The following is a 26543-nucleotide window of genomic DNA, read 5'->3' as shown; positions in this document are numbered from 1 at the left end:
CGGCTCCAAGTGCATGTGGCCAATAGGGGTGGGATGTGGCTTTGTTTGCAAACCTGGGGGGTTTCCTCTGGTTGCCTGTGTCACCTTCAAGTCTCACCTCACCTTGCGTCACTCCATCCCTTTGGCCAAGGGCACCCTCCATTCCCTAATGTCTGCGTAGCTGCCGCTGTCTTTTGATTGTTGATGATCTCCAAAGCTTTTGTTTCTCCTTTTTTCTTTTCTCTCTCATATGTGAACTGTCCTCAAGGGAAAACCTGCATTGCTCCAGATTTTGGGGAGGTTGCATGGAGTAAGGAACGTAGCCAGTTGGAGTGGGGAGTGAGGTGGAGAAACACCTCACCAATTAATGGATGGATGAATAGGCTTCCAGGGATATGCATGTTCTCAGCTTCTGCGGGGAATCGAGTGGGAGGTAAACCATCCTCTGCCCCATCCGTGGTGCCTGGGGTGCTCTCCCAGCCTTGGGACTGGAGAGTGGTGCAGCCCATCATCTCACGGTGGTCAGTAGGACAGTGTTCCCCTATGCCGCGATGGGGATAGCACAGGGCTTCTCAACCTTTTCCAGTTGACTGACCCTCTAAATTTTTCTCAGGGGGGTTGAATTTGTGTCCTGCTTTCCAGGGAGTCACTCGTGTTAGAAGTCGCTTACACCTCCTCTGCCTTCCCGCTCCCGTGGGTTTGAGGAGCACAGGGTGGTCCAACACTGGGAGAAGAGGACTCCCAGGTCAGCCTCCATCCTTTCTGCTTGAAGTGAATGGAAAACGTATCCGAAAGCCCTTGCTGGAGAAGGGGAATGCCAGGGAGGTGGTAACACGGGTCCACCAGCCGAACACTCAGGGCGAGCTGAGTGTCACAGAGGATGGGCTCAGTCTTGGGGAGAAGATGTTTAGGAAAGCAGGAGAGAGTTCACAGGACACTGGTGGGAATGTGAAGTGACGGCTCATCGGCAGCTCACAGAGCCTGGAGAAAGAGGTTTCCCAGTTGGACGTTTCTGATGTCCTCCAAGCCTGGACTTCATCCTGCCTTCCAGCCCTTCTCCTCTCCCCTGGCCCACACTGCTCACCCTCCCTGTTAGCATCTTAATTGATCTTGTTGTTCTGAGTCCCCCTGAGTGCTCCAACTCCAGCTGTGCTTAAAAAGAACGAAATCTCTTCCAATTTCCCCGCAGCTTAAAAGAAAATTGAATCCTTTATCTGCAGGAGGAGAGGGGAAACTGCAAATACATGAAACAGTAAATAGTTAAATAATCAAAGCAGATGAATTTAAATTGCCTGGAAAGTTAAACATGAATGGCTTGTCTTCTTCCTGCCTGCTTCTCTTTTTAAAAAAATTATATATATATATAGTTGCATTCCTTGTTCCTGTTAAATATTCTTATCAATCCAGCTCTGCAAATAAAGGGAAGGGCAGGAGGGAGTTACCAGGTAGCAGCATGACTGACGGATCTGAAGTCCTCGTCTTTCTGTCAGGGCCCAGTGCTCTTTGGCTGTGTTTATCTCTTTAATCTAAATATCAATCCGTAAGACCGAAATGGGGTGGAATAGGAATCCTGACAGCCCGAGCGCCCAGGAGAGAGACACTTATTGCAGCTTTCGCCGCCGCTCGCTCTCCTGATGGAGCTGTCAGGGTAAATGCACAGCTGAAGCGCAGAGGTGGGAAAAACAAAAGCGAGTCGCAGCCCCCTCCCAAAAAAAAAAAAACCACAATCCAGCCCGTGAGATGGAAAAGAAAAACACGGAGCAAAGACAGACCTGCTCCTGTCTAAATTTCACAAGCTGGGCAGCAGGATTCCCTCCGCCCTTCCCAGTGTTCCCAGTAGGAGACGAGGTTGGGTGGTTTTCCCTCGCCGTTGGCCTTGGCTGGCGATTCGGGAGGTGGCTGGGAGACGATGGAAGGATTTTTCCCAAGGTGACGCTTGCTGCCGTGCGAACACCCCGGCTTCACGCATCCTTCTTGGCAGCCCCCTCAGGGCGATGGCCGTCTTCACCTCCCTATGTCCTCCCCCAGACTCAGCACCTCTGAGCAAGGACAGCTTTGCTTTCCCACCCGCAAAGAGCCACCAATCCTGGGATTTTAATTCCAAGCTGGCTTCCCCCCAGTCCCTAGCAGCCACGTCTCTCCCAAAGCAGCCGAGGCTCTGTTTTCTTGAGCAAAGAGATCCCGTGGGGATCGGCACCCGATGGGTGCCGTTAGCCGAAGCCGTGCTGTGACAGAGGCGATGTCACTGCGCAGACTGATGACCTCGTGCAGCTCCTCGTGCTGCTGACAAGCTGCTGTTGGGGTGTTAAGGGTGGCTAATTTACTTAAACTGGGCGTTTGGGAGCCACGAGACGTGTAGCTCAACCTCCTGGGATCCGTCGCACCATCCAGGAGCTGGTTGTGACCTGGGCCATAGGGTCTGCTTGACCCTCTCTGTCCTATAACTAAACCACTTCTGGTATCTCTGGTCACAGGAGTGAAACTAAGGCTCTCCATGCCGTAAAGCACCTTTGAGAAGTGGCTGCTTGCTGCCTGACTGAGGCTCGGGTGTAGTTTCCAAGTCCTGGGGAGCGAGGATGCTGTCCCAGAGCTCAGCCTACAGCTTCTGGACCGCGATTTTCCTTGGACTGATCAAGGAGCATCCCCATTGCTTTCTCTGGAAATGCCTCTGCCTGGCAGGGATGTGCTTGGGGCTCACTACCCCTTGCTGACAAACTAAAGAGCCCATTCTCCAGCTGGGTTTGCTTCACACTCGGAGCAGCCACGGGCTGTGTCTGGTTTCAGGGTGAATTATCTTAATTTAGACTGGGGAAATGTTGGGCTTTGCTTTCCTTTCTCCAGGCTGGGATTCAAAATGTTCGTGTCCATCTCCAGGCAAGGACCGCTTCAGCTCTTTCCTCCTCCTTTGCTCTTGTCCCTCCCTCTCCCCACTGTGCCCTAGATGATGCTTGTCACCTGGCTGAGACAGAGTTGGAGATGGTGGGAGGTGTGACTGGCTTCCAGGAGCTCTTGTGCATACTTCAGAGATCATTGGGGATTTATATTTCCTCCGTCGGACTTTGACCTTAATTTCTTCCATTTTACTGGGCTGTAAAATTCATTAGAGGCCCAACAGCGAAGCGATTGAGATGTCAAGCCAGGCAACTGTGTGGTTATTTAATCTCTCAAGATGTGCTGCTTGCCATTTAGGTGGACAACAGGAGAATATGAAATCAATACGGCTCATTAGTGGAGTGCTTGCGCCCAGCTCCAGCGTGGAGCTCCGGTAAAACTCGCTCAACGGTCTTGGTGTCACCTTGGGCGGTGTGAACCCACACTCGAGATGCTTGCTTCTCTCACTTGAGGGTCGTCTTCTGTCGGATCGTGTTTCAAATCGTGGTCTCCAGCCATCGCGACAGCTTGGCCACAGTAAATTATTCCCCGCTAAACTTGGGCTGCCCAGGCAAGTGTTAACCTCGCTGGCGAGGAGCTGATGTTGCCGGGAACCCTGTTATAAAACACAATCAAGGAGGCTGTTGTTTTCCCCGGTGGCTGGCAGAAGAGGTGGGGAAAAGCTCTGCAATTCCCAGGGGGGTTGATTGGCTATTTTCCGTTCCCCCCAGCCAGGCTCAGTGCAGCCCACTGGGGTCATTAATGGCGATTGAGCTCACAGCTCAGCGCAGACCCCGTGGTCTGGAGCTGCTGGGGAAGATGAAGGCGAAGGCGGTGGTACCCCAGCATCTCCCCGATTCCCCGCTCCCACCTCCCTTCTTCCCGGCTAATCACGCCGCTGGGCTCCGGCGCAGCGATGCCAGCTGACTCCGCTCGCGCCTGATTGCTGCCTCCCACCAGGCAGCCACTCTTTAAAAGCCTGGGAGAGAGCGTGGTCGGGGCAGGCGATGCTGTTGAAAGAGCCGTTTTCTGTCTGGGAAGGCCGTGATGACTTTAAGTAGGTTTTTCCATTGGTTTTCTTGATCCAGTTTTGCAGCCCAGTGATTGCTTCTCACAGAAGCTCTTGGCCCTTCATGTTTCTCTCCCCCAAATCATAACTCAAATTCCGGTCCGGGTGGATGCCAGAGGTCAGCCGTTATTCCCCCAGGACCGGAAGGTTGCAGTAGGTTGCATTTAAGAAGGGATTCTTGCTGTTTGACACGCGCAGGTTTAGGTGGCTCAAGAAATCGATGTGATGACAGGGCATGGCTCCCCACCTTGGCTTGCTTGTACCATGGGCTGCCCGTGGCTGCCTAGTCAGCTCCAAGGAGCAACCCCATCTGCCTCGTTATCCTCAAAAAAACAGAAAAAAAGGAGGAAACAGATGGGAATCCCCCTTCCATTTGTTTTCTCCCGTGACCCAAGCCCCAGGCGTCTCGCTGGAGCGGCGATGCCTTGGCCTCCCGCTCCCGCCTGGCAGGGCTGGGGCAGCAGGCTGGCAGCAGTGGGATGAGACTCGCAGCCGGTCACTCCGGTGCCCTGACAGCTTTTTGACGTTGGGTAATTGCTTTCCTGCTACAACTCTGTTAAGCAGAGAGCTACTGGACAAAGCAATTTGCTCCCCGTCAATTTTTGGTTCCTGGTTTCTGCATACAAGGGAGAGGAGGGAAAACAAAGAGGGTGAACCAAGCTGGGACCCGTTCCGGCAACCCCGGAAGATGGGAAGGATTTGGCTCCCTTGCTGCCGACGGAGCCGTCTCCAGGCGGGTGGGATGTGGCAGCCCGTCTCATCCAGACAGCAACGCGTTGTTCTTCCAACACACTTTGCACACCCCTTGCATGCCTGCGTGCGGCCGGCAGGCACCAACTTCCAGCTGCTCTACCCTGTCTGGCAGCTTTTGAGGAAAGAACTGTGGTCCGAGGGGCTCAGCCAGAGCCCAAAAGGCTCTTTTTGGCTTTTGAAGCCCTTCCCCATCCCTCCTGCCGCGCTCCCTGAAGCTGCTGTGAGTAGAGTTAATCTCGGGCAGTTTAAGGAGTCGTTGAGTGGAGCTCGGCGGATGATGAATGTCGAAACCATTACCGGCGCAGCTCCGCGGAGCTGTTTAAAACTGAATTCTCCCATGTAAATTTCTGCTCCATCAATCCTGATGGCATGTCAAACATTTGCTATTGTTTCCCTGAACAAATTGGACGACATGCCCTTTCCTGCAGATTTGCCCACGAGAGCAGAACCACTCCGCTCGCCAACTCCTCGCTTTGGGGAAGGGTGGACGTGATGGCCCTTGGTGGGACAACAGGGAGATGTCCAGAATATTTGCACTTAGGGGATGGAGATGGACGGAGAGTATTTTTTGTGCGCCTGTGATTTGCATGCCGGTGTGCAGCTCCGTAAATCAATCCTTTGGGTTACCCAGCCTTCCCCTTCCTGCCGCTCTCCCAGAGTTTAGCTGCGCAGATGTGGGGGGTTTTTTAAGAAAAAAAAACGGCTGCGCTGGTGACAGCTCATAAAAGTACAGATGTGGACTCGCGTTTTCATCCTGCCCTTTTGCAGGCTCCAGTGGGCAAATCCCACTTTAATATTCCGGGCAGGAGAGGAGCAGCCGGAAAAGCCATTTGATTGCTTCTCCAGGTGGAACCCCAGGAAGCTGCCAGCCAGATGCCTTTCCTCCCTCAGCTGCAGGGATGGATGCGTGCGTGCCGGGGGGGACCTGTCAGCAAGGAGGGAAGGCGAGCTGCGGGAAAACAGCTGGCACCCAGCAATTGTGAAAGGCCCCCCCAGGCTGTCAGCTTGGTGGGATTTGGGGTATTCTGCTCCCTGGGAGCCCTCGGGATCGCTTTGCAAAGTGGGTGCGTGTCGCCTCCCCAGGGGTTGGAGCATCTGGGTATCTTTTTTACTCTCAGAGAGGAAAAGTTTGGTAACGCAGAAACGAGCATAGATCCAAAATTAAATAGGCTGAGCGTGCGTGGCTGCACTTTTTCCGTATTCCCCGTCACGCTCAAGTGACCCACTACGTTGCCCTGCGTTGTGCCCGTGATGTTCGGTCGCCAGGAAAGCCACCAAGCGGGCATCACCTTCCACCTCCACGATGTAAATCAGGGTAATTAATTAACCCGGCTGGTGAGGTGGCATACAGAGCAGAGTTAGGCTGCCCAGGCTTACTGGCACCTCCGGAGCCAGTGGCTTTGCCTCACTGGCAGTTTTGGCCAGCTCAGGGTCCAGCCCACCCTCCTGGCTCGGCTCCCCGGGCTCCCCCACCTCCACGCCAAGCAGCTAACCTTCTTTTAACCTTCTTCCTTCCCTATATATATATATACATTTTTTTTTTTTTTTCCCTGGCAGAAGAAAATTACACTTGCCCGGCGTTGTCTGTCACCGCAATAAGCACTTACAAGTGCAATCGGATGGGGCCAAATGAAAGGAATTAGTTTTGCCTGTGCGCTGTGGCACTGTCAGACCCCCTGTAAATCATTATCTCATCACCAGCCCATCCAGGTGCATGGAAAATGCCTTTCTGGGCTCTGCTCTCACACCAGCCGCGTGGGAATTAATGGGACCTCAGGGTTCCCAAAGGTTGGAGGCACAGGGTGACAGCTGAGAAAAATCCTGGCTGGAGTGTCAAGAGCCGGCTCGTACCAGGCGATGCTGAGGATGCTCAAAGTGCTCGAGGATTTTGGGGAGAGAGGACCCAGGACTCTCTTTGGCCAGCCCTGGCTGTGCTTTGGGGGTTTGCCACTGCGATTCGCAACCACCTGGGCTGGTGGCAGGTGTTAGGACGGGGGATTAACGCCATTATTAATTTGCTGAGGGAAGCTGGGGTGGGTGGATGGCAGATTAACCTCCCTCCTCCTCGAGTGTTTCCATTCCGAAAAGCAGCTAGGCTCTAGCTGGGATGGGGCATCTTCATAGATGTCCTCTGAGGAGTAAGATGCACCTTAAGGAAGGCTTGGCTCTCCAGGAGCAGGTGCTGCTCACTTGACGGGCATCTCTCCGGGCCGATTTTGGCAGGTTTGTTCCATTTTGCTGAACGCAATTGCAATGCGCATGAAAAGTAATTTGTGTCTTAGCAGCGGAGAGGAAAATCAGTAGATCTGAAAGGTTGGCTCCACCAGCCAACCTGGCATCAAGCAGCAGGAATTTACCCCCCGAGCTGGGAAAGGGTTTGGGGTGGGGGGAAATGAGTTCAGGGTAGTTTTCATGCCTTTGCCCCTCTGCCATCCCATGGAGTGGCAGGTAAGCGGCACACGGGGGTAAAGCTGTTTGATGTGCTCAAGCTCCTACTCTTCTGTCAAGGGTAATCAAGGCCATCGATAAATCAGGAAGGTTTCAGGAACGGGTTGTGTTCCGTGCCAGTCCTAAAATACAGCCTTTTCTTGGTATCTGGACATAAAATGTGTCTTTGACCCTGCTTTTTCCCAAACCTGTTGGTGTCTAAGTAATCCAGACAGGACTCCATTTAGAAAATATACTGGGGGAGAAAAAGCATATTTTGGGGCTCATATTCCGCTTTCCTCACCTAAAAATAAAATTTTCCACTCCTTTTTCCTGCCGCCACTCATGCATATTTTATATATTCATTAGAGAAAAGACTTTAAACCAGACATAAATCTTGCCTCGCGTCATCCAGAGCTGACGCGCTGAGTTTCGCACACCTTCCCCAGAAGGTGCTGGTTGCTCAGCCACGACCAGCCTGCTCCAGCTTCAGCAGCCGCCGCTGGCAGCGTGCATCTGTCGAGTCCCACCACTGGCAGCGGCTCGGCCGAGAGCTGGCACCACGCGCCCACGCCGCGGCGTACCGAGAGGCATCAGGCTGTCGGTGGGGTCGCAGCAGTCCCGGAAGGGCTGTCCAGTGGGAGCCTGCTGGTGGAAAACGAGGTCTAAACGCCTTTCTTTGCTTTTCCCAGTCTTTGTTTTAGCTTGTAGGGGTGAGTTTGGAAGCGGGATAGGTTTTTATTCCTCTAGCACAGCCCCAGGCATGCTGCCAGCTCTGAACGTGCAGGGAACGGTGAGAGCTGCGGACGCAGGGTCCCGGCTCTTGGGCTTCACAGGGCTGGGACAGGTGGCCTGAAATTGTCCGTGGAGACCTTGATTTCACGTGCGCTTCCCAGGTGCACCCGCTGGCACCTGGGTAGAAGCAGGTAAAGAGGATGTAATGGATTCACCAGCATGTGTAGTAGTGCAATGTTCCCCATAAACACCTTCGTTTATTAATAAACTTTTGTTTTTTTTCAGGCAACTGACAACGACGTGGGCACATATGGGAAAGTCAGTTATTTTTTCAGTGATGACCCCGACCGGTAAGTGTGACTGAACCACCGGCATGGCTTTGGTTCTTCAAAATCCTTGCCTAAACCTCCCTGAGAAGTCACGTGGCGATGAAGGGCATCGTGATGTCCTGCCTGCGAGGTTCCCTATGCAGACCCCACTACGAGTCTCCCAGAGGGGTCAGATGCCTTCAGCACATGCCTGATGCTCCGCACATCTAATTGCTTTGCTGAATCGGGACATACAGGCACCAGCAGTGCTTGGGGCCAATCAATGCATTTGCCAGCGCATTGTTGGCCCTGGAGCATCACGTAGACCCAGTCACAGTGGGCAGTTTTGGGGGAGGAATGTGGGCTGCCCAGCAGAAGGGATTTGGGGCCCTCTGAGCCCACTTTCTCTGCCCGTAGAGCAGCACTGAGGGTTTCGACCCCATCAGCTGTGCTGAGCTCGTGAAGATTCTCTGGGACCTAATATCCCTCAGAAGAAAGCCGTGAACTTCACCCACCGCGGTGCCAGCTGTCAGACTGCTGCCACACCGTCTCTCCACCTCCAGCGTGTGGTCACTGGGGCTTTGCCCCTCCTTTCCTGTCCCCTCAGCTTCTCTCTGGACAAGGATACAGGTGTAATCCTCCTGACAGCTCGGCTGGACTTCGAGTCCACACAGCGCTACACCCTGACCGTCATCGCCCGGGACGGCGGCGGGGAGGAGACGACAGGGCGCGTCCGGATCAATGTCCTCGACGTCAACGACAACGTCCCCACCTTCCAGAAGGAGGCATATCTGGGGGCCCTGCGGGAGAATGAGCCCTCTGTCGCCCAGGTGGTCCGGCTTCGGGTGAGGGACCAGAGCAGCTCCTCCGCTCAGGATGCGTGGTGGGGAGATGGGAGCGGGTTAGGTCCCTCCTGCGTCCCTCCTGAAAAATCCTTTGTGCTTTACTGCAAAGGGCAACTGATTGTGGTGCTGCATCCATGGGCTGCTTCCCTCCTCCTCCTCCTCTCCTCTAAGTCCTGTGCCTATACGGCATCCCCAGGACCTGAGGCTTCTCCTGGGGCAGAGGTGCTGCCTCCGTATCACCTTGCTCTGCTCACTAAAGTCAGCATGGATGGGACGGTGCTGTGGTTGTTGTTGATGGAGCTGTAAGGGGATGTTGATGGAGCTGTGGAGGGGAGGCAGGTAGGGAAGGTTGTTTGCTCCTTAAGCACAAGACTAAACTTTGCTGTGCTGCAAAAGCATGACTTTCCCTCCGTGGGCCCAGGCTGCAGGAGTGTTTCAGGGAGAGGGGGACCCGGCGAGTCCTTCCTGGGAGGTGGGATGGGAAGAGAAACTGGTTTACAAACCCCCTCGGGGCTCCCCCTCCATCGATTTTGCACTGCCCTTGGGCCCAGCCAGCACCTCCTGTCCCCTCGGCTCTTTCCCGTAGCATGTCACCAGCACAGCTTCCGGCTCACTTACTTTCTCTGCTCGTGCCCTAGGCGTCTGACGAGGACTCCCCTCCAAACAACCAGATCACCTACAGCATCGTGCAGGCGTCTGCCTTCCGCGACTACTTTGACATTGCGGTGTCAGAAGGGTACGGAGGTAAGCACTGGTCCCGGGACCACAGTGCCCATGACGAGCAGCAGCAGCTCGGGCTGCACTCACAGCCCTGTGAGCAGTGGCATCACCAAACTTTAAGAAGCTGCTCCAGCAGCTCCTCTGCTTGTCCTGCCCTCATCTGCAGCGCGGTCCTTCGTAGCAGGGCTTGAGCCGTGTTTCCGTGGGTGTTCAGCTCGCTCCGGGTTGTGCCAGTGCAAGGAGCTCAGTAATGCCCAGGGCTCGTGTTTTCGGAGCATTGCCACCTCAAGCAACCCCTGTTGGCCCTGGGGAGGTGGTGTGGATGGGCCACCCCCTGAGCCTGCCCACTGTCCCGCTCGGTATGCCAATGTCCCCCTGACCGCCCTGCTTTGCATCCTTTCAGTGATCAGCGTGAACCACCCCCTGGACTATGAGCAGGTGGCCAATGGGGTTATTTACCTGACTGTGATGGCCAAGGATGCCGGCAACCCACCACTCAATAGCACCGTCCCCGTCACCATTGAGGTGTTTGTAAGTACGGAGCCTGTCGTGCGTTCCCCGCGATTGCTCCACGGCAGTGCCATTCATCCGTCAGTAACCCAGCAAGACTGTCCCACCCCGAGGGTGTGGACGTGTGGCTTGTGGTTACACGTGTCTCATTTATGGATATGTGTGTCATGTATGTCTCACGTACATGTGTGTCATACGTGTTGGTTAGAGAAACGCTATCCCTGATATTTGCTAAGGTCCGAGTGACAGCAGGTGAGTGAGAGTGTCTCCAAGGGGACATCACCATGGACAAGCCCAGGCAGGCTGCCCTGGCCCAATGCACCTCCTCCTTCTCCTCAGCTGTGCACGATGCATGGAGAAGCCACTAGAAGTAATGTGGTAGGAGCCCCAGCTAACCATGGGGTGAGGAGCAGAGCTGGGAATGAGGTGAAGAGCTACCCTCTGCCCTTGCTTTGGACTGGGGAGGCTCAGTGAGCACCCGGTGTGCCCTTCTCTCAGCTCACGGGGACCTTCTGGATGGGATGCTCTTGACACCCGTAGCCAGAGGCACTTACTGCAGCTCGGGTGCAGAGGAGAGAGCTTTGGCTTTAAGATTGCACTTGTAGCGCCAGAAGTTGTGGGTCCCTGAATCAGTCACGGGCAGTTGCTTGTTTATGTCCTCAGAGCTGACTGTCCTGGCCAGGCTGAGGGCTTCGCCATGTGTATTTTCTTTATGAGGGAAGGTTTTGGTAGCAGGGGATCTGCAGGGGTGGCTTCTGTGGGAAGCTGCTGAACCCTTCCCGCATGTCTGGTAGAGCCAACGCCAGCTGGCTCCAAGGTGGATCCACTGCTGGCCAAGGCTGAGCCCATCAGTGATGGTGATACCACATCTGGGATAACATAGTTAAGAAGGTGGAAAAAAAACTGTTCAACAGCAATTGCAGCCAGAGAGAGGAGCAAGATGCAAGAAGAACAACTCTGCAGACATCGAGGTCATCAGAGAAGGAGAGGGTGGAGGTGCTCCAGGCACAAGAGCAGAGATTCCCCTGTAGTCCGTGGTGAAGACCATGGTGAGGCAGGCTGTGCCCCTGCACCCCATGGAGGTCCACAGTGGAGCAGAGATCCACCTGCAGCCCATGGAGGACCCCACGCCAGAGCAGATGGATGCCCAAAGGAGGCTGCGGCCCTGTGGGAAGCCCACACTGGGGCAGGGTCCTAGTAGAACCTGTGGCCCTGTGGAGAGAGGAGCCCAGGCTGGAGCAGGTTTGCTGGCAAGGCTTGTGACCCTGTGGGAGGGACCCACACTGGAGCAGTTCGTGAAGAACTGCAGCCTGTAGGAAGGACTCATGTCAGAGAAGTTCATGGAAGACTGTCTCCTGTGGGAGGGACCCTAGCCTGGAGCAGGGGAAGAGCGTGAGGAGTCCTCCCCCTGAGGAGGAAGGAGCAGCAGAGACAACATGTGATGAACTGACCACAACCCCCATTCCCCCTCCCCCTGCGCTGCTGGGGGAGAGGAGGTCAAGAATTCAGGAGTGAAGTTGAGCCTGGGAAGAAGGGTGGGGTGGGGGGAAGGTGTTTTTAAGATTTGGTTTTATTTCTCATTATCATCCTCTGATTTGATCGGTAATAAATTAATTTCCCCAAATCCGGTCTGTTTTGCCCATGACAGTGACTGGTGAGTGATCTCTCCCTGTCCATATCTTGACCCACCAGCCTTGCGCTGTATTTCCTCTCCTGTCCAGCTGAGGAGGGGGGTGACAGAGCAGCTTTGGTGGGCACCTGGTGCCCAGCTGGGGTCAACCCACTGCACCGTGCGTCTCACATGCCAGCATAGGAGCAAACCTCCTGGAGGAAGGGTTGCTGCTGGCAGAGGTAAAGCATTGCAGCCTTCCTGGGGAAGATTAGATCAGATTGTCACTTTGAGGCACATTGTGGTGGAAGGACATCTGGAGGCAGGTAGCAGCGATGGAGACAGTTTGCTTGATAACCTGTCAGTCTCGCGGTGATGGGATCTGAGCCAGGCTGGTGGCAGCGTCACTCTGGGAAGGCGAAGATGAAGTCCGCGGTGCCGTAGGATGGGAATGAAGTCCCGTGAGCGTGTCTCTCCTCCAGCTCCCTCACCGTGCTTGGGAAAGGGAGAACAAGACAGTGTCGGGGGAGTCAGTGGTTGTTAAATACATCCCCCCCACGCTGTGCTTTAGACAGCATGAACACCTCTTTCTAAAGACCACACTTCAGTGGGCCACCTCCTCTGGGCTCAGTCTCTATGCTGGTGGGGTTTAAGTAGCTGTCACTTTTCCCTCTCTCAACCAAAGGGATTTTCTCTCAACCAGAAAAAGAAAAGAAAAAAAAAAAAAAAAAGGCAGAAAATAGGAAGAAAATGAGGAGGAAGTGTTTCACGACGGCACTTCAGCAACAAGAGCCGTGAAAAGGCAGAAGGAGAGTGAGTGTGGAGGGAGGTAATTTTTTTTTTCATCCTTTGCTTGTTGGTTTTTAATAAAGAAGTCAAACTCGCCTTGTAGATTTCCCATTAGGGGACAATACGCTTTTGTGGAGGGAGCCGCCGAATCAGAACTAATAGCGCACACGCCGCGCTAGGATCCGGGGAAATATCCCCACTAATAAGTTTCTGCCTCGCTCCCTGCCGCTGCCTCCCTGTTCGGGGCGATGAGCCAGCGACTGATGGCGTGTGCATTTCTGGAGGAAAGGGGGTTGTGTGCTTAAGCATCTGCGGTTATCGGCATCCTTGAAGATGTTACGGGGTGGCGGTCCGAGGCTGAGGGTCGGGGGACCGTGGGAAGCAGGTTTAGCGGAAGTCAGTGAGGTGGGATGGGGAGTGAGGTGGTTTGGCTGGATGCCCTCTGCCATGGGAGCGGAGGAAGCAGGCTGGGTCCACCTTGCTGAAGTGGGACATGTTCTTCTGGAGTAGAAAAGCTGCGCGCCATGCTGCAGGCAGGTGCACTCCGGCTCTGCACAGATGGAGAGCCAGCTAGGAGCCAGCCCCTGCCTCCCCAGGGAGCCAGCTTGCTGGGCCGTGGCAGTGCTGGGTACGGCCTGATGAACCCAGGACCACTAATGAAAGAGCACAGCGTCTGCTCTGGCTTGCGTCCACCCAGCCTGGACCACGGCACAGCTCACCTAGGTGCGGCAGCGCATGGATGCGTGATCTCCTGATCAGTTTCCTTTGCTTTTAACTTGCCTGGACCTCCTGGGTTTGTCCTGGGGCGATGACCCCAACCCAGCTCTGCAAGGAGAAGGAGGAGGAGGGACATGGGGAGGACACCCCAGGCAGCGGGCAATTTCCTCGTTACCCTCGGAGGAGATGCGGTGAAAACTGAGTGATGCAAAGGCTGATTAAAGACCACCTGCTTCCGGCAGTGAGAGCAGAGGATGGCGATTTAATTTGCAGTGCGATGGGCATCGTTGGCATGTGAAATTGCCTCAAATATCCAGTTTGGTGGCAGCTGGAGCAGCTGAGCCTGCAGGTCCCTCAGCGGTCTCCAGGTAGAAAACATCTCCAGAGCAGACTCAGGGAAGCAGCGAAGTCCATAACGGTGTTTTGATGTCCTGGCGGCTCCATCCTGCCCTCCGTAGGCAGTTGGGTTTGGTTCATTTAAGGCAGATTCTTAACATTGTTTAAACAGTGTTTAAAGCCCCCCTGGGGGAGCTTTAAACTGGTCCGAAATCTGTTTTGAGGGATGTTTCAAGCAATTGCTCCTGCCTGCTTTCCCCAGGCCGGCTGTAGCTGCTGGCGGAGGCAGGCTGGAAGAGAGAACATCGGTACACAAACCAGCATCCCCCCAAAAACACCGTAGCTGCTCCCTCTGCGAACACCCACGGCATTCCACCATTTAAACAAAGGCAGCCAAAGCCCAGCAGCTGCCCGGGCCAGTCCAGTCTGCACAGTGACTTCGTGGCCGGGATGACTTGGAGCGCTAAACTGTCCGTGTGCTGCTCCGAGAGGGAGGAGCAAGGTCTGTGCACGATGGTGCTGAGCTTCGTGCAGCGTTTTGAGTCTTCCCCAGGCTTGCAGTGGAGGCTGGAGCAGCTCTGAGGATGCTCGGCTGCAAATGGCAGCGGTTCCTCACACCTGTTGCGTACGGTCCAGGATGCTGGATAACAAGATAGTTGGGATTGTCCCCACTGGATGGCTCAGCAAATTCCCTGATAATTGGCTTACCTAAAACTCAGGTGCCTCTGCAGTGAAGCTGTGCTCAGACCTTTGGTGCCATCTTCACTATACTGATGCCTTGAGCTGGTCACGTCTTGAGATGCAGTCGGCCAGGAGCATCCCCGTACCAGACTTTTGCAGCTATTTGACCATTTTGCCTTTTTCCCAACCAGTCTCTCGACCTTCTCTTTACTTCAGGATGAAAACGACAACCCCCCCACGTTCAGCAAGCCCTCCTACGTTATAACCGTCATGGAAGACATCATGGCAGGTACGGAGCACAGCCCTGCTCCTTCTCCAGGCTAGCAGAAGAGGGTCTTACAACCAAAACAGGGTGGGTGATGGCTTTTGGGGGAGGCAAAAGCCAGAGACATGGCAGAGTTTCATAGCTGTGGGGTCTGGGGGTTTGAGCCCACTGTGCATTGCAGGTGAGAGGACCCCTTGGCTGGGTGACTTGTAGGAGCAGTGTGGGGGGAAGAGCCACTTCAGGCTGCAAATGCCTCATCCCAGCCCTTGTTTCTGCCTCCCTCAAGGAGCCACGGTGCTGTTTCTCAATGCCACGGACATGGACAGGTCCAGGGAGTATGGGCAGGAGTCGATCATCTACTCCCTGGAGGGCTCCTCACATTTTCGGATCAATGCTCGCTCAGGTGAGCCTCTGTACATGCTCCCCCTGTTTTCTTCCCAGTTCCCTCTCCTGAATTTCCCCTGGTTTACTTCCCCATCGTTTTTTCTCTTTCACCTTCTCTCCTTCCCCTGCTCTTCCCTCCTCTCCGCTAAGCAGCCTCCTTAGGATACACACAATTTAAGGGATTCACCACATTTCAGACACCAGCACTTGTGCAGTCACTGCGAGGGCTCTGGCAGAGGCATCAGTGGAAGCTCAGCTCCTGGTGGGAGTGACGCCCAAGAAAAGGCTTTGGCCGCAGGGGCTTACGTTAGCTAAGGAGCTGCTGCCCACCTTCCCTTCCTGGCATCTTTTTTGGTTCTTTACGGGCAGGAATGAGCATGAGAGAGTCAATACATGGGCTCCCATGGGAAGATGCAACACGAAGCTTGCAGGAGCTTGCTGACAAGCTGACCCTTCTAAGGTCCATCTATCTGAAATTAAATCAGAAGAGGCCCATTTGTGAAGGATCCTCTCTTCAGTTTTGAGTGTCCCTTTTTTTTTCCCCAGTACCCCTATTTGCCACACAACATCTCTAATCCCTCTCATCTCCTGTGACTGCAGGAGAAATCACGACGACATCTTTGCTGGACCGGGAGGCCAAATCCGAATACATCCTCATTGTCCGGGCGGTGGATGGAGGCGTGGGTCACCACCAGAAGACAGGCATTGCTATGGTGAGTACGTGAAGAGCGATTCCCACCTCCTGGAGCCACCATTGCATGCCTCGGGCTGGCGTTGAGGAGGGCTGCCCCAGCACTGATGCTTCAGTTCCCCATGCCAGCAGAGTTCCATTTTGGCCGTGTGGATGGGTGAGGAGCACATGGTGTTACCTGCCCTCTGGGCTGCCCCCACCACTGCTCACAACCCTTCCGGAACAACTGTCCAGGCTTGAAGTCAGGCTCCCTTTCCTGGCAAGCCATCCACCCAGGAGCCACTTGACCTTCCAGCGCTTTGCGTGTCCAGCTCTCCGTGCAAAGGCGGTTATGGGTACCTATTCCACCCACAGCATGGCTCCCTTTGTTCATGCCTCTTGAGAAAATGCTTAGTTGGAGAGCCTGCAGGTGCTCTTAGTTGTTCCTGATGACTGCTATTCACATACTGCCTGCATCAAGGGTTTCCACCTGGTTTGTGAAGCCCAAGCTCCTCAGAAGGTTCTGGTGGAGGTGCAGGCCATTGTACTGCAGATTGAAGCCTATCACCTTGTTCACAGAGGGTTTGTAGAAGTCTTTGGAAATGGCAGGAGGTGAAAAGCCAAGGATCCATGTCTCACTGCTTATAGCACCATCTTGGTTTGAACATTTCGTATCGTTTGGGTGCTCTCGCTCTTGGAATGCTTGGTTGGGTTGCCAGTGAAATGTCCCACGCGACAGAGTGCAATGGAGACAAATGTTGTAGTTGTGCTGAAGAGATCCCTAAAATAATTGTCACTACTGCTGAGGGCCATCAGGAGGTGCGTGATCCAGGTAGCAGACTAGAAGCTCTTTATGGAGCCTCCCAGAGGAACATGGCTGCCAGCCATGGCCTGTTGGATGCTGGTTTGCCCTTAGGGGCTCCAGATGAGATAATGTTCTCCTACTAGCTTTACTGAAAGGCAGAACAAGTGTTTTGCAACACAGATTGCAATTAGGGGGAAAAAAATGCATCATGGTTCCTAAAAAGCTAAAGAATATTAAAATTCGGTGAGAAGTGAATGGACAATTGAGTTTGCCTACAGCCATTAGCAAGGATACCCACCTAGGACTCAAATCTATTCCCTGTAATCATTTTTGATCTTGGAATAAGGGTTCATTCAGGTGCTTTGCAAGGTCCCTGGGTGATAGCCAAGCACCTGGGGTGCTCAGGGTAGCGATGGGTCACCAGCCTTCCCCAGGGACCACCCCAGTGCCTTGGCTTGTGCCCCGAGACACATCCTTGGAGACTGCAGTGTCCGGATTCGCCTCATCTACCACGGGGTGGCACCAGCAGCTCAGCCTGGTGCGGCTGCAGGACCTGGTCACTCCAGAGCAGAGAAGACCTCAGAAGCTCCTCTGAGACACCCTGTGTAGGGGTGGCAAGCACCGGGGCTCCTTCCTGCCCCTCTGCCCCACTCCTTTCCCTTGAACTGCAGCTCTCCCCTCAGGCACCTTTGTAGACTCACAGGCTGGATTGAGACAATGATCTGGGGAGGTGAGAAACTCCCAGGCAACAGGATGCATCCCACGGCCTCACTGCTCTCACTTAGGTGCTGTTTCTCACACTGAAAATGGAGATAGGTAACACTTCGGGACACCATCCTCTCCTGCACTCCCTTGTCTTTGCACCTCCCACCTCTGTTACCATACCCTCTCCCCATTTCTTATTTATTCCTTCTTTTTTTTTTTCACGTTTCACCAGTCACTCTTTTTTTTTTTTCCTTCTTTTTGTGCTGTGCTCCCACCGCACCCTCTGCCCCACCACTCTGACCCATTTGCATTCCCTCCAGCCAAGAGCCGCAACTGCTTGGGAACACACCTCGTGCCCCTGCAAGGTGATAAGCACATGTGAGTCAAACCAAGATCAGATATACCAAGGAGCTTTGACCGTGAAGATGCAGGAGGTCATTTTTCTGTGGGTTTTGTCTCCGGAGGGTGAACACACGTTGGATACCTGATGCTGCTGTAGATCCGAGGGGACGAGACATGCTGCCCCAGGAACCTGTAGCAGCCTGATGCCGCTTGCTTGCTCTCTTGCAGGTGAACATCACGCTGCTGGACATCAATGACAACTATCCCACATGGAAGGATGAGCCATACTTCATTAACCTGGTGGAGATGACACCTCCCAACTCGGACGTCACCACGGTAGGTGTGAGGGAAGGCAGCTGTTGCACTAAAAGCCTCTTCTTTTCACCCGATGAGGTCATCACCCACTTGGCTGGAGCACCCACCTTAAAGCCTGTGCCACCTCCAGTCAGGCACCATCTTGCAGAAGTCCATTTAAAAGGTTACTTCTGAGCCTCCTCGCTGCTGCCCATCTTGTGTGTTTCTCTTCTCTGCTGGGATATTTTTTTTCTCCTCAAATCATGTGGGTTTTGGCCAAATTCTCCTCCTAGCCTCGCCTGTGACCTCCTTCAAGGACGTCTCTGAAAGACGTTGATTTACAGCCTTTCAAGTCCCTCTGGTGAAATAAAAGAGAAGGAGAGAGGGAGGCCTGTACTCCATCACACCAGGAGAAAAATGATGGGCACGAGACGGAAAATAAATGAGGGAAAAGTGAAGAGAATCCACAAAATCATAGAAGGAGGAAGGCTGCGAGAGAAAAGGAGTTGGGAGGGGGGAAGGAAGGGTCTGGCAGCACAGCCCGAGCTTGAGCACGGTGGTTTTTCTCTCTTCTGTGTGGTACCAGCCCCACTGCTCGATGCCCGCTTGAAGGCATCCTGCCTTTGACATCCCAATTAGTTGCTGGGAAAATAATTATTATGTCACTGGTAAGATGTAAATTCAGCTACAGGACAAGCAGCGGGGGCCGGGGAAGTTATGAGTGTAATGAAGTTGGGATGTTTTGGTTTTTTTAATGTAAATGTCCTCTGTAATTAAAAATGTCCCAGGGAGAACAATAAACCACAAAATGTCTGGCGTGGAAGAAGAACCCCCCCAGTGAATGATTTCCAGCGTTTCCAAGGCACAAGTTCCTCAGCACGCCTCTTCGTCCCGTTTATTTTATTCTTCTGAAAGGCACTTGTTTTCTAGCTGACTTTATTTAGAAGGAGAAAAGCCCATCTGATTGCTCCGTGCTCATGTCCCACTCGCCATGCCATTACTTCCCAGGCTTGCAGGGCAATTTCGGCGAGATTTTAACACCGCAGTAAAGGTCTCGAGGGTACAATATCCCTGAAAGTATCATGAAAATATACAACTGTCTTCAGGAAAGAGAACTTCTTGGTGCTACTGGTATGGCAAAGCCTGTCATGGGAGCTCAGCCTCGTTACTAGACACTGGTGAACCTACACGGGGACACACCGCGGGCATTAATTCCCGTCACTCTAATCTTTGCCGTTTCTCTGTGGCAGGTGGTGGCTGTTGACCCAGACCTGGGGGAGAACGGCACGGTGGTGTACAGCATCCGACCCCCCAACAAGTTCTACAGCCTCAACAGCACCACGGGCAAGATCCGCACCACCGGCGTCCTCCTGGACCGCGAGAACCCCAATGCCCAGGAGGCCCAGCTCATGCGGAGGATCGTGGTGTCCGTCACTGACTGTAAGTCCCAATCTCATCCTGCTCCTCTTTTTTCTTGCTCTGCCTTAGCTGGAGCACACTAGAAACTGCTGGGGCGCAGCATTGCCCTCCTCAACCCTCCGCTTTTCCTCCCTGATGGTTTTCACATGTTGAGCTGAACTTTTCTCAGCCTGTTTTCTTCCTTTACAATGATGTTCCTGGGTTTTTTTTCCTGCTTTGAGAATAAGTTCCAAAGATGTTTTTGAGGTATAAAAAAAAAATGAGAGGAGGTTAAAACCTGCTGCTAAACCAAACCAGAAACGGGGGGGAAAGAGCTGATCAAGTGTGAAACGTCTTCTGCTCTGGAAATAGTATCTCAGGGAAACTTTTTTTAGGAAAAAAAATAGAGAGGGAGGGAGATGAAGATAATTTTCTGTTATCCAGCTTGTTTCCAAGAGCCAGAGGGCACATATAACTTTAACTCTGCCCCTGTCTGGTTTTGCATCGCCTCTGCACCGTGCCAAGGCCATCGTCCCATCCGGCCTGCCAGAAGGACAGGGATGAGGATAGATTGGTGTTGCTGCTGTTCTTTAGCTGGGTACATGGGTAGCTGTCCTCTGTCTTTCGTGCCTGCTGCCAGGGAGAGTATTCCCCTGCCACTAGACCTACTCCGCTAGTCCAGCACAAGTGGTAACACAGACAGGTTAATGCCTCGAGGGGACAACCCCATCCTGCCTGACTGTCTGCATAGGGACCCAGGGCTTCTTTTGCAGGAAAGGGTTGGAAAGGGCTGGAGGCATTCACCTTGAAGCTTTGTTCCTGGCCTCCGCAGGTGGGAGGCCCCCGCTGCGAGCTACCAGCAGCGCTACCGTTTTCGTCAACCTGCTGGACCTGAACGACAACGACCCCACTTTCCAAAACCTGCCCTTCTCCGCTGAGATCGCCGAGGGCCTTCCCGCAGGCTCCTCCGTCTTCCAGGTGAGCATGTCCCATGCTGGGAGCTGCTGCTGCTGCTGCCATCGCTTCTGCAAAGCAGGCTAGCCGTCCGTCCCCTCCATCGCCTCCGTCCCCTCCATTCCCTAGCAATGCAACTGTAGGGGTATGCAGAAGGGGTTGTGACATCCCACCCCACGTGCTCCCTAGCAATGCAACTGTAGGGGTATGCAGAAGGGGTTGTGACATCCCACCCCACGTGCTCAGTCCCAGCAAGGGGGATGCTTCGAGGCCCCTTTGTTTCATCCTGGCTTCTCCGGGGACAAAGAAATGCTCAGGGTTTATGTTTGCGATTCTCATCATCAGGAGATAATCAGGCTCCCCCGTGCTCACCCCTTCCCTCCGCTTTCCCCACTAGGTAGTGGCCATCGACCTGGACGAGGGTCCAAACGGGCAGGTGACGTACCGCATGCAGGTGGGGATGCCCCGCATGGATTTCCTCATCAACAGCACCAGCGGGCTCATCACCTCCACCGCCGTGCTGGACAGGGAGAGGATCGCCGAGTACTACCTGCGAGTGGTGGCCAGCGACGCCGGCGTGCCCTCCAAGAGCTCCACCAGCACCTTGACTGTCAAGGGTGGGTGCACCAAGACCCCTCCAAGCCCTGCCCAGCCACAGAGCCCCCTCCGGTCCCACACAGATGAATGACGAGTACCCTTCAGATGTGGGTTATATAGGAGACGCACTGAGGAGTCAGATGGATACATGTTCTGACCCGTAATGTCTGTCCTCGTATACGACAGCGCATGGGGAGGGCAGCCGTCCCCGCGGGCTTTGTGTCTTGCTCAGTGTGGTGTCAGCAAAGTGCAGAGATGGGGAAAATACAGTGTTTTTGGCAGGGCCCCCAAATTCTGTATTGTTTTTTCCTCCGTTCCCCCATCCCCAGCGTTTCCTTTTCTTTTGGCCTGCCTTTGGCTTCAGCATGTGATTCGCATCAGCTGCGTGTCTGGACAGCCCACGTCATCCCAGTTTCAGGGCTGGAGCCTTATTGTGTGGCCTGTCTTTAATTTAATGCATCTCTGTTTACTGGCTTCACACGAGCCTAGCGCTGAGAAAAAAACATCATCTGGAAATAAACCGACCCTGGCTTCTCCTCAGGCCTGGGTTTGGAAAAAGCAGTTTCTGGTCTTGTAACTCCGGAGCTCTCTGCCATACCCCCGGAAGTACTGAGTTTATAGTTAAGTCCCAGATTTCCCTCTGAACAGAGATGGAAATGAGTTTGGTGCAAACAGTAACTTTAATTACAGTTACGTGAGGTTTCTTCGGATGTGAGAGGGGTGAGCTGTATGTGTCAGAGGCAACAAAATACAACCTCCAGCCATGGGGGGCCAGTCCCTACAGCTGTTCTGCAGGCACCCCTGCCACCCTAAGGGCAGGGAAGAGCAGGCAGAGCATTCCCTGGGGTGCTCAGAGCTGTAAGCAGGTGGATTTGGGAGTCCAGCAGACATCAGCCTGGCATCAGCAGGAGAGGCAGCTCTGGGGGAACACTCAGCTCTGCTCCCCCTTTCAGTTCTGGACGTGAACGACGAGAGCCCCACCTTCTTCCCAGCCATCTACAACGTGTCGCTGCCTGAAAACGTGGCCCGGGATTTCAAAGTGGTCCGGCTCAATTGCACAGATGCTGACGTTGGGCTGAACGCTGAGCTCAGCTACTTCATCACAGGTATGAACCCCTCGCGAAACGCTCCGCGGGGAACCTTTGGTTGTGGGAAGGAGCGGGCTGCCCCAGACCACGACCAGGGTGTTCCGTGCATCCGTGCTGCCTTTTCCAGCCCCTCCAAACCTTGTGTGGTATCGCCCTCTGCCGCACAGCCCCGCTTGGCTCCCCACCTCACCCCCTGCTCCACTGCTATCCCTGGGGTGAACCCCAGCCCCCGAGCATCCCCTGCCCTCTCACACCCCTGGGATATGGCTGTCCCCCATCCCTGGAAATGTTCAAGGCCAGGTTAAATGAGGCTTTGAGCAACTTGCTCTAGGGGAAGGTGTCCCTGCCCATGGCAGGGGAGTGGGAACTAGATGATCTTGAAGGTCCGTTCCAACCCAAACCATTCTATGATACAGCTGGGAGAAGTGTGAGGATGGGCCGAAAACTGCTGGGAAGCAAGAGCTGGGGCGGCATTCGTGTAACGTTTGTTTACGGTTGGAATCCTCTCTGGAGCTTTAGGGCATGTCGTAGCCCCCACGTGCAGCTGGGTTTGGGTGGGCAGGGGCTAGACAGGCGGCAATGCTGCCTGGGCAGTGCCCGACCTGCACCGCAGCTGCGGCACCTGCAGCGGGACGCCGGGGAAGCCCCTGGCCACTCTTTGACTTGCAAAACCGTGTGTGCGGTGTTTTAGCCCCCAGGAAGAGGATAAAAATAGAAGCGTCACCGGAGAGTTCGTTTTTCTCACGATAACAGCCCTGGGTTTCGTCTCATGGCCTCTCTGGCCTCCCCCGCAGGAGAAAAGATGTGTTGTCCCACAGGTGCCGCGGGCCACGTGCAAAGTGACCCCGGTTTGCTTCCGAAGCAGTCAGGAAATGATCTGGTGTTTATATGATTCAGCTTTTCCTATGAGCATCGCTCCTCGCCTGCGCTGGGAGGCAGGCACTGCGTTCGGTGCAGCGGAGAGAAGGTGCTTTTGCTCTCTTTGCCCACTTTTGCTGCGGACCAGCTTTGCCTGGGACAAGCTACAAGCTTGCCCTACGCTTGTCTTGCTCAAAACCACGTAAAACGCAGCCGTTCGGGAGGGCAGGCTGAGCGCCTGCAATTTCCACAGCCCAGCTGAGCCCGTGCCCAGGCTGTAGCACTCACCTCTGCTCTGCTCCCTGCGGTCAGGCAGAGGGTAACCCACTCCTTGTCCTTTGGTGCAGATGGGAACCAGGACGGCAAATTCAGCGTCGGCTTCAGGGATGGGGTGGTCAGGACGGTTGTGAGTCTGGACAGGGAGACCGTGGCATCGTACACGCTGATCCTGGAGGCCATCGGTAAGGGTTTCCCACCGTTCCCGTGGGACCGCTGCCTTGGAAACGCAGCAGAGAGACAGCAACTTTTGAGGTGCTCTATAAACCAGAGCCTGTGTTTGGTGTTAGCACTTCACAGCCCATGTGCTTGAATATGTCCCGGTTCCACCACAACTTTTGCGGATGGTAAATTCCCCCGTTCGGGCTCGTCCAGCCCCGGGGCTTTCCCTTTTCCCTGAGGAAGACAAGATCCCCCATTCCCGAGAGGCTCTGTGCTGTGCGGCGCAGACCTCCACCCAGAAATGCCAGCACCACAGCATCATTCCCCTAATGCCATGCCAGCCCTTGGCACCATGGCTGCCGATTAATCCCGAGCCACTTGGCAGAGGTAGAGGGCCCACGTGCCAAATGCATCTTGGCCATCGTCCCCAGAGCTTTATAATGATGTGCGTGTTTACAGAAGACTGAATGTCCCTTTTGAAAGGAGAAATAAGTGGCCTGGTCAGAAATCTTGGTGCCACGGGGTCTGCAGGACCGGATCCCAAGTGGTGAAGGGTCCGTTTGGCCCCTCCGATGGGTATCAAATTGCCCGTGTTTTCCCAGTAACCAGATCCCAGCTGAGTGGGTTTAGTGCTCACTTGCATCAGGCGTTTTGGAGAGCCAAATCCAACCCATGCTCCCCCATCGCCTCATCCTTCATGGCAAACGCAGAGCTGCACTGCCATGTCCTTATCTACGGAATGTCTGCTGGTCCTGATGCTCTTTGGCTCTGAGCTGAGCTGGGTCTACAGAAAACTCCTGGGACCCCTGCCCGTCGTCACCTCCCAAATCCCTGACCTCCAGCAGACCCTCTCGGCATACGTCACCCTCTCAGTCTATGGTGTTGCAACCCTCTTTACAGACCAGCTACATTTCCAGCCTCGTTGGGCAGTAGCTCCATGGCAGAGCTTGGGAATGGTTTGAGTTTTCCTTTTTCTTTCAGGATAGGCAGAAAAAAACCCTCATGGTTCAGTGTGGGATGTAGAAGCTGCAGAAAAGTCGGAGGATTTTAGTTTAGAAATTTTGGTCCTGTTGTTTTCAGCAGTCGAAAGGTGAGCACCACCTGTGCCAGGAGGAGATGGAGGTGACCAAACCTCCCCTCGCCTTTCTCTCCTGTACAGACAACGGCCCCACCGGGAACCGGCGCACCGGGACTGCTACCGTCTACGTGACCGTCCTGGATATCAATGACAACCGACCCATCTTCCTTCAGAGCAGCTACGAAGTCAGTGTCCCCGAGGACATCCCAGCCGCCAGCAGCATAGTGCAGGCATGTGGCTCTATCCAACCAGGGTCCCTGGGTGGGCGAACGGGGTGTCCTGCTTTCTGGGCCCTGGCACTGTGGCTGTGACCTGCGGGAAGCCCAGGGAAGATGGGATCTCTGGGAGATCAGCGATCTGTTCCTCCAGGCCAGGGCACGATGTCCTCTTGCTTGTACGCTTCTCTGCTCTTTTGCTAACTCAGGCTGCGGGCAGCAGGGAGAAGGCAGCAAAGCACAAGGGAAAAATAAGCAATTCCCCCATTTCTGCGGGGGGTGAGAGGAGAAAACCCAAGCCCTGTGTTGGTGAGACCCTTTGCCTGCCTGCGTCCCCGTTTTCTCCCTCCTCCCAGCAGAGAAGGGGCCAAGAGCAGAGACCTCAGGGGGCAGGGAGAAGGGTGGATGCAAAGAGATGCTCTGAGAGCAGGGAGCGAAAAAACGGAGGGAGAAAAGCGTTTGGACTTTGCTGTCGGTTTTATTCCTCTTTGAGGGAGCGGTGGGCAGAGCTGAATGGCTCAGTGAGCGGCGGATGAATGCAGGCATTCACGCAGCCTCCCAGGGCTTCCAGCATCCCTTCAAACCCAGGGCTCTTCTGGAGCGGGCACCAAAGGCCCTTTGGAGAGGGCCCTGGGAAGGCTCCTCCTGCCTTGAATACCTCTCCCAGCGCGGGGAAAGGAGCAGCTTTGTCCCTGGCTCTCGCAGGCAGAGAAGAAAGGAGCCTTTTCCCTCTTGCAACAAAGGTTTGCTGGGAACCGCGCGTCACATGGTGCTCGGGGCGGCTGGTCCCCAAGCGTGAACCCTGCGGCTCCCCGTCACCTGTCGTGCTGTGGCACGGAGTAGGCGATGCCCGTCTCAGGGGTCAGCCCCCACACCCCGGGGTGGAGGTGTGCAGGGGAGAGGGGGAGCCTTGCTCCTAAAACTGAGGCCTTTTTGCAAACAGAAAGGCTGTAAATGGAGGAAAGCCCAGGCTGACATCAAAGACCCTCTTCTTAGAGCACGCTTCCCAAAAGAGGGGGGTGCCCTTGGCAGTCCTGGGCAAAGGAGAGGTGTTGCTTGGGAGGAAATTTGAACAAAATGAGAGGCAAGTGGGAATGGGACAATCACCTGGGTTTAGTTTAATTGACACCTTCAGCGTGACAGATTTGTACTGAGCGTCGCCCCCTTCAGATACATCCCCGTGTCTCTGTGGCAAGAAGAGATGGTTGGTTTTTGATGGTTTCCCCGTTCCCTTCTCCGAAAGCCAGGCAGCTCGGGGCCGGAGGGGAGTGGGAATGTCCCAGGCAGCCTGGGGAGGTCCGGATGCAGAGGTCCAAAATCATGGGAAAACTAGAGAGCTGGGGTTTGGTTCTTGCTGTGGGGACTCACCAGGCATGGAGACTTCACCCAAAGGGCTGAACTCAATGACTGAATGTAGTGTGAGCTGCAGAGCTGGAAGAATTAAGCACCTTTTTCTTTTTCCTACTGATTCCTTTAAGCACTTCAGATGACCCGCTGGCCGTTGTAGCCTTTCCTAGCAGAAACGAGAGGCTTGGCCTTGTGTGGTGCCTTTCCAAGCAGCCACCAGCCTCCAGAGGTTCTCTTCAATGCATTTGCAGGTGTGTTCACCTGCTCCCGCTGCTCCATTATTGAAGCAGGTTTCCAGCAGACAGCTGTAGCCTCCATCCTTCCAAGCATCAACCACAGCAACCCACAGCTCATTGCATGGGGAAGTGGGGGACACGGAGGGGGATGAGCCTTCCACCACCTGCTCGGGAGCACATCTCGGGGGGCAATCCCAGCTGAGGATTGCTTTTTGTGGAATTCATTTGCCCCGGGATGCCTTTCTCCAAGGTGATGTTTGTTAGGCTGCCAGGTTGCTCCACTCTCGCCCGGGCTGTTTGTTCAGGTGCCTCGCAACTTGCGCCATGTTTTCCACAAGAAATTAAGCAGCTGAATTTTTTTGGACCGGGTGGTCATAGCCATGTGTGGGTGTCGTTCGGATGCCTCCACCTTTCCTCCCAGGAAATGGTAACCTGGAAAGCGTCCGGGAACCTGAAATAGCAAAATCTCCTGTCGCCTTGCAGAGCCGCTGCCTGGAAACGAGCTGCTTAAAGCGGCTCT

The 26543-nt window shown here is 54.4% G+C and overlaps 1 protein-coding gene across 1 annotated transcript in view; it reads left to right on the top strand.

Moving 5' to 3' along the window:
• Positions 1-26543, top strand: part of CDH23 (cadherin related 23) — a 194239-nt gene that overhangs the window by 120085 nt on the left and 47611 nt on the right. Inside the window, exons 14-27 of the mRNA XM_086616195.1 lie at positions 8120-8184; positions 8750-8987; positions 9626-9731; positions 10111-10238; positions 14566-14638; positions 14901-15017; positions 15599-15711; positions 17749-17856; positions 19065-19254; positions 20045-20190; positions 20564-20783; positions 21717-21869; positions 23057-23170; positions 24307-24455. Of these exons, the coding sequence (XP_086472321.1) occupies positions 8120-8184; positions 8750-8987; positions 9626-9731; positions 10111-10238; positions 14566-14638; positions 14901-15017; positions 15599-15711; positions 17749-17856; positions 19065-19254; positions 20045-20190; positions 20564-20783; positions 21717-21869; positions 23057-23170; positions 24307-24455 (1920 nt within the window). The remainder of the gene's footprint in view (positions 1-8119; positions 8185-8749; positions 8988-9625; positions 9732-10110; positions 10239-14565; positions 14639-14900; positions 15018-15598; positions 15712-17748; positions 17857-19064; positions 19255-20044; positions 20191-20563; positions 20784-21716; positions 21870-23056; positions 23171-24306; positions 24456-26543) is intronic.

Source organism: Tauraco erythrolophus, chromosome 9, assembly GCF_009769465.1.
Source record: "Tauraco erythrolophus isolate bTauEry1 chromosome 9, bTauEry1.pri, whole genome shotgun sequence".
NCBI lineage: Eukaryota > Metazoa > Chordata > Aves > Musophagiformes > Musophagidae > Tauraco > Tauraco erythrolophus.
Note: the sequence above shows the minus strand (reverse complement) of the source record. Positions and strands in the feature narration are given on the sequence as shown.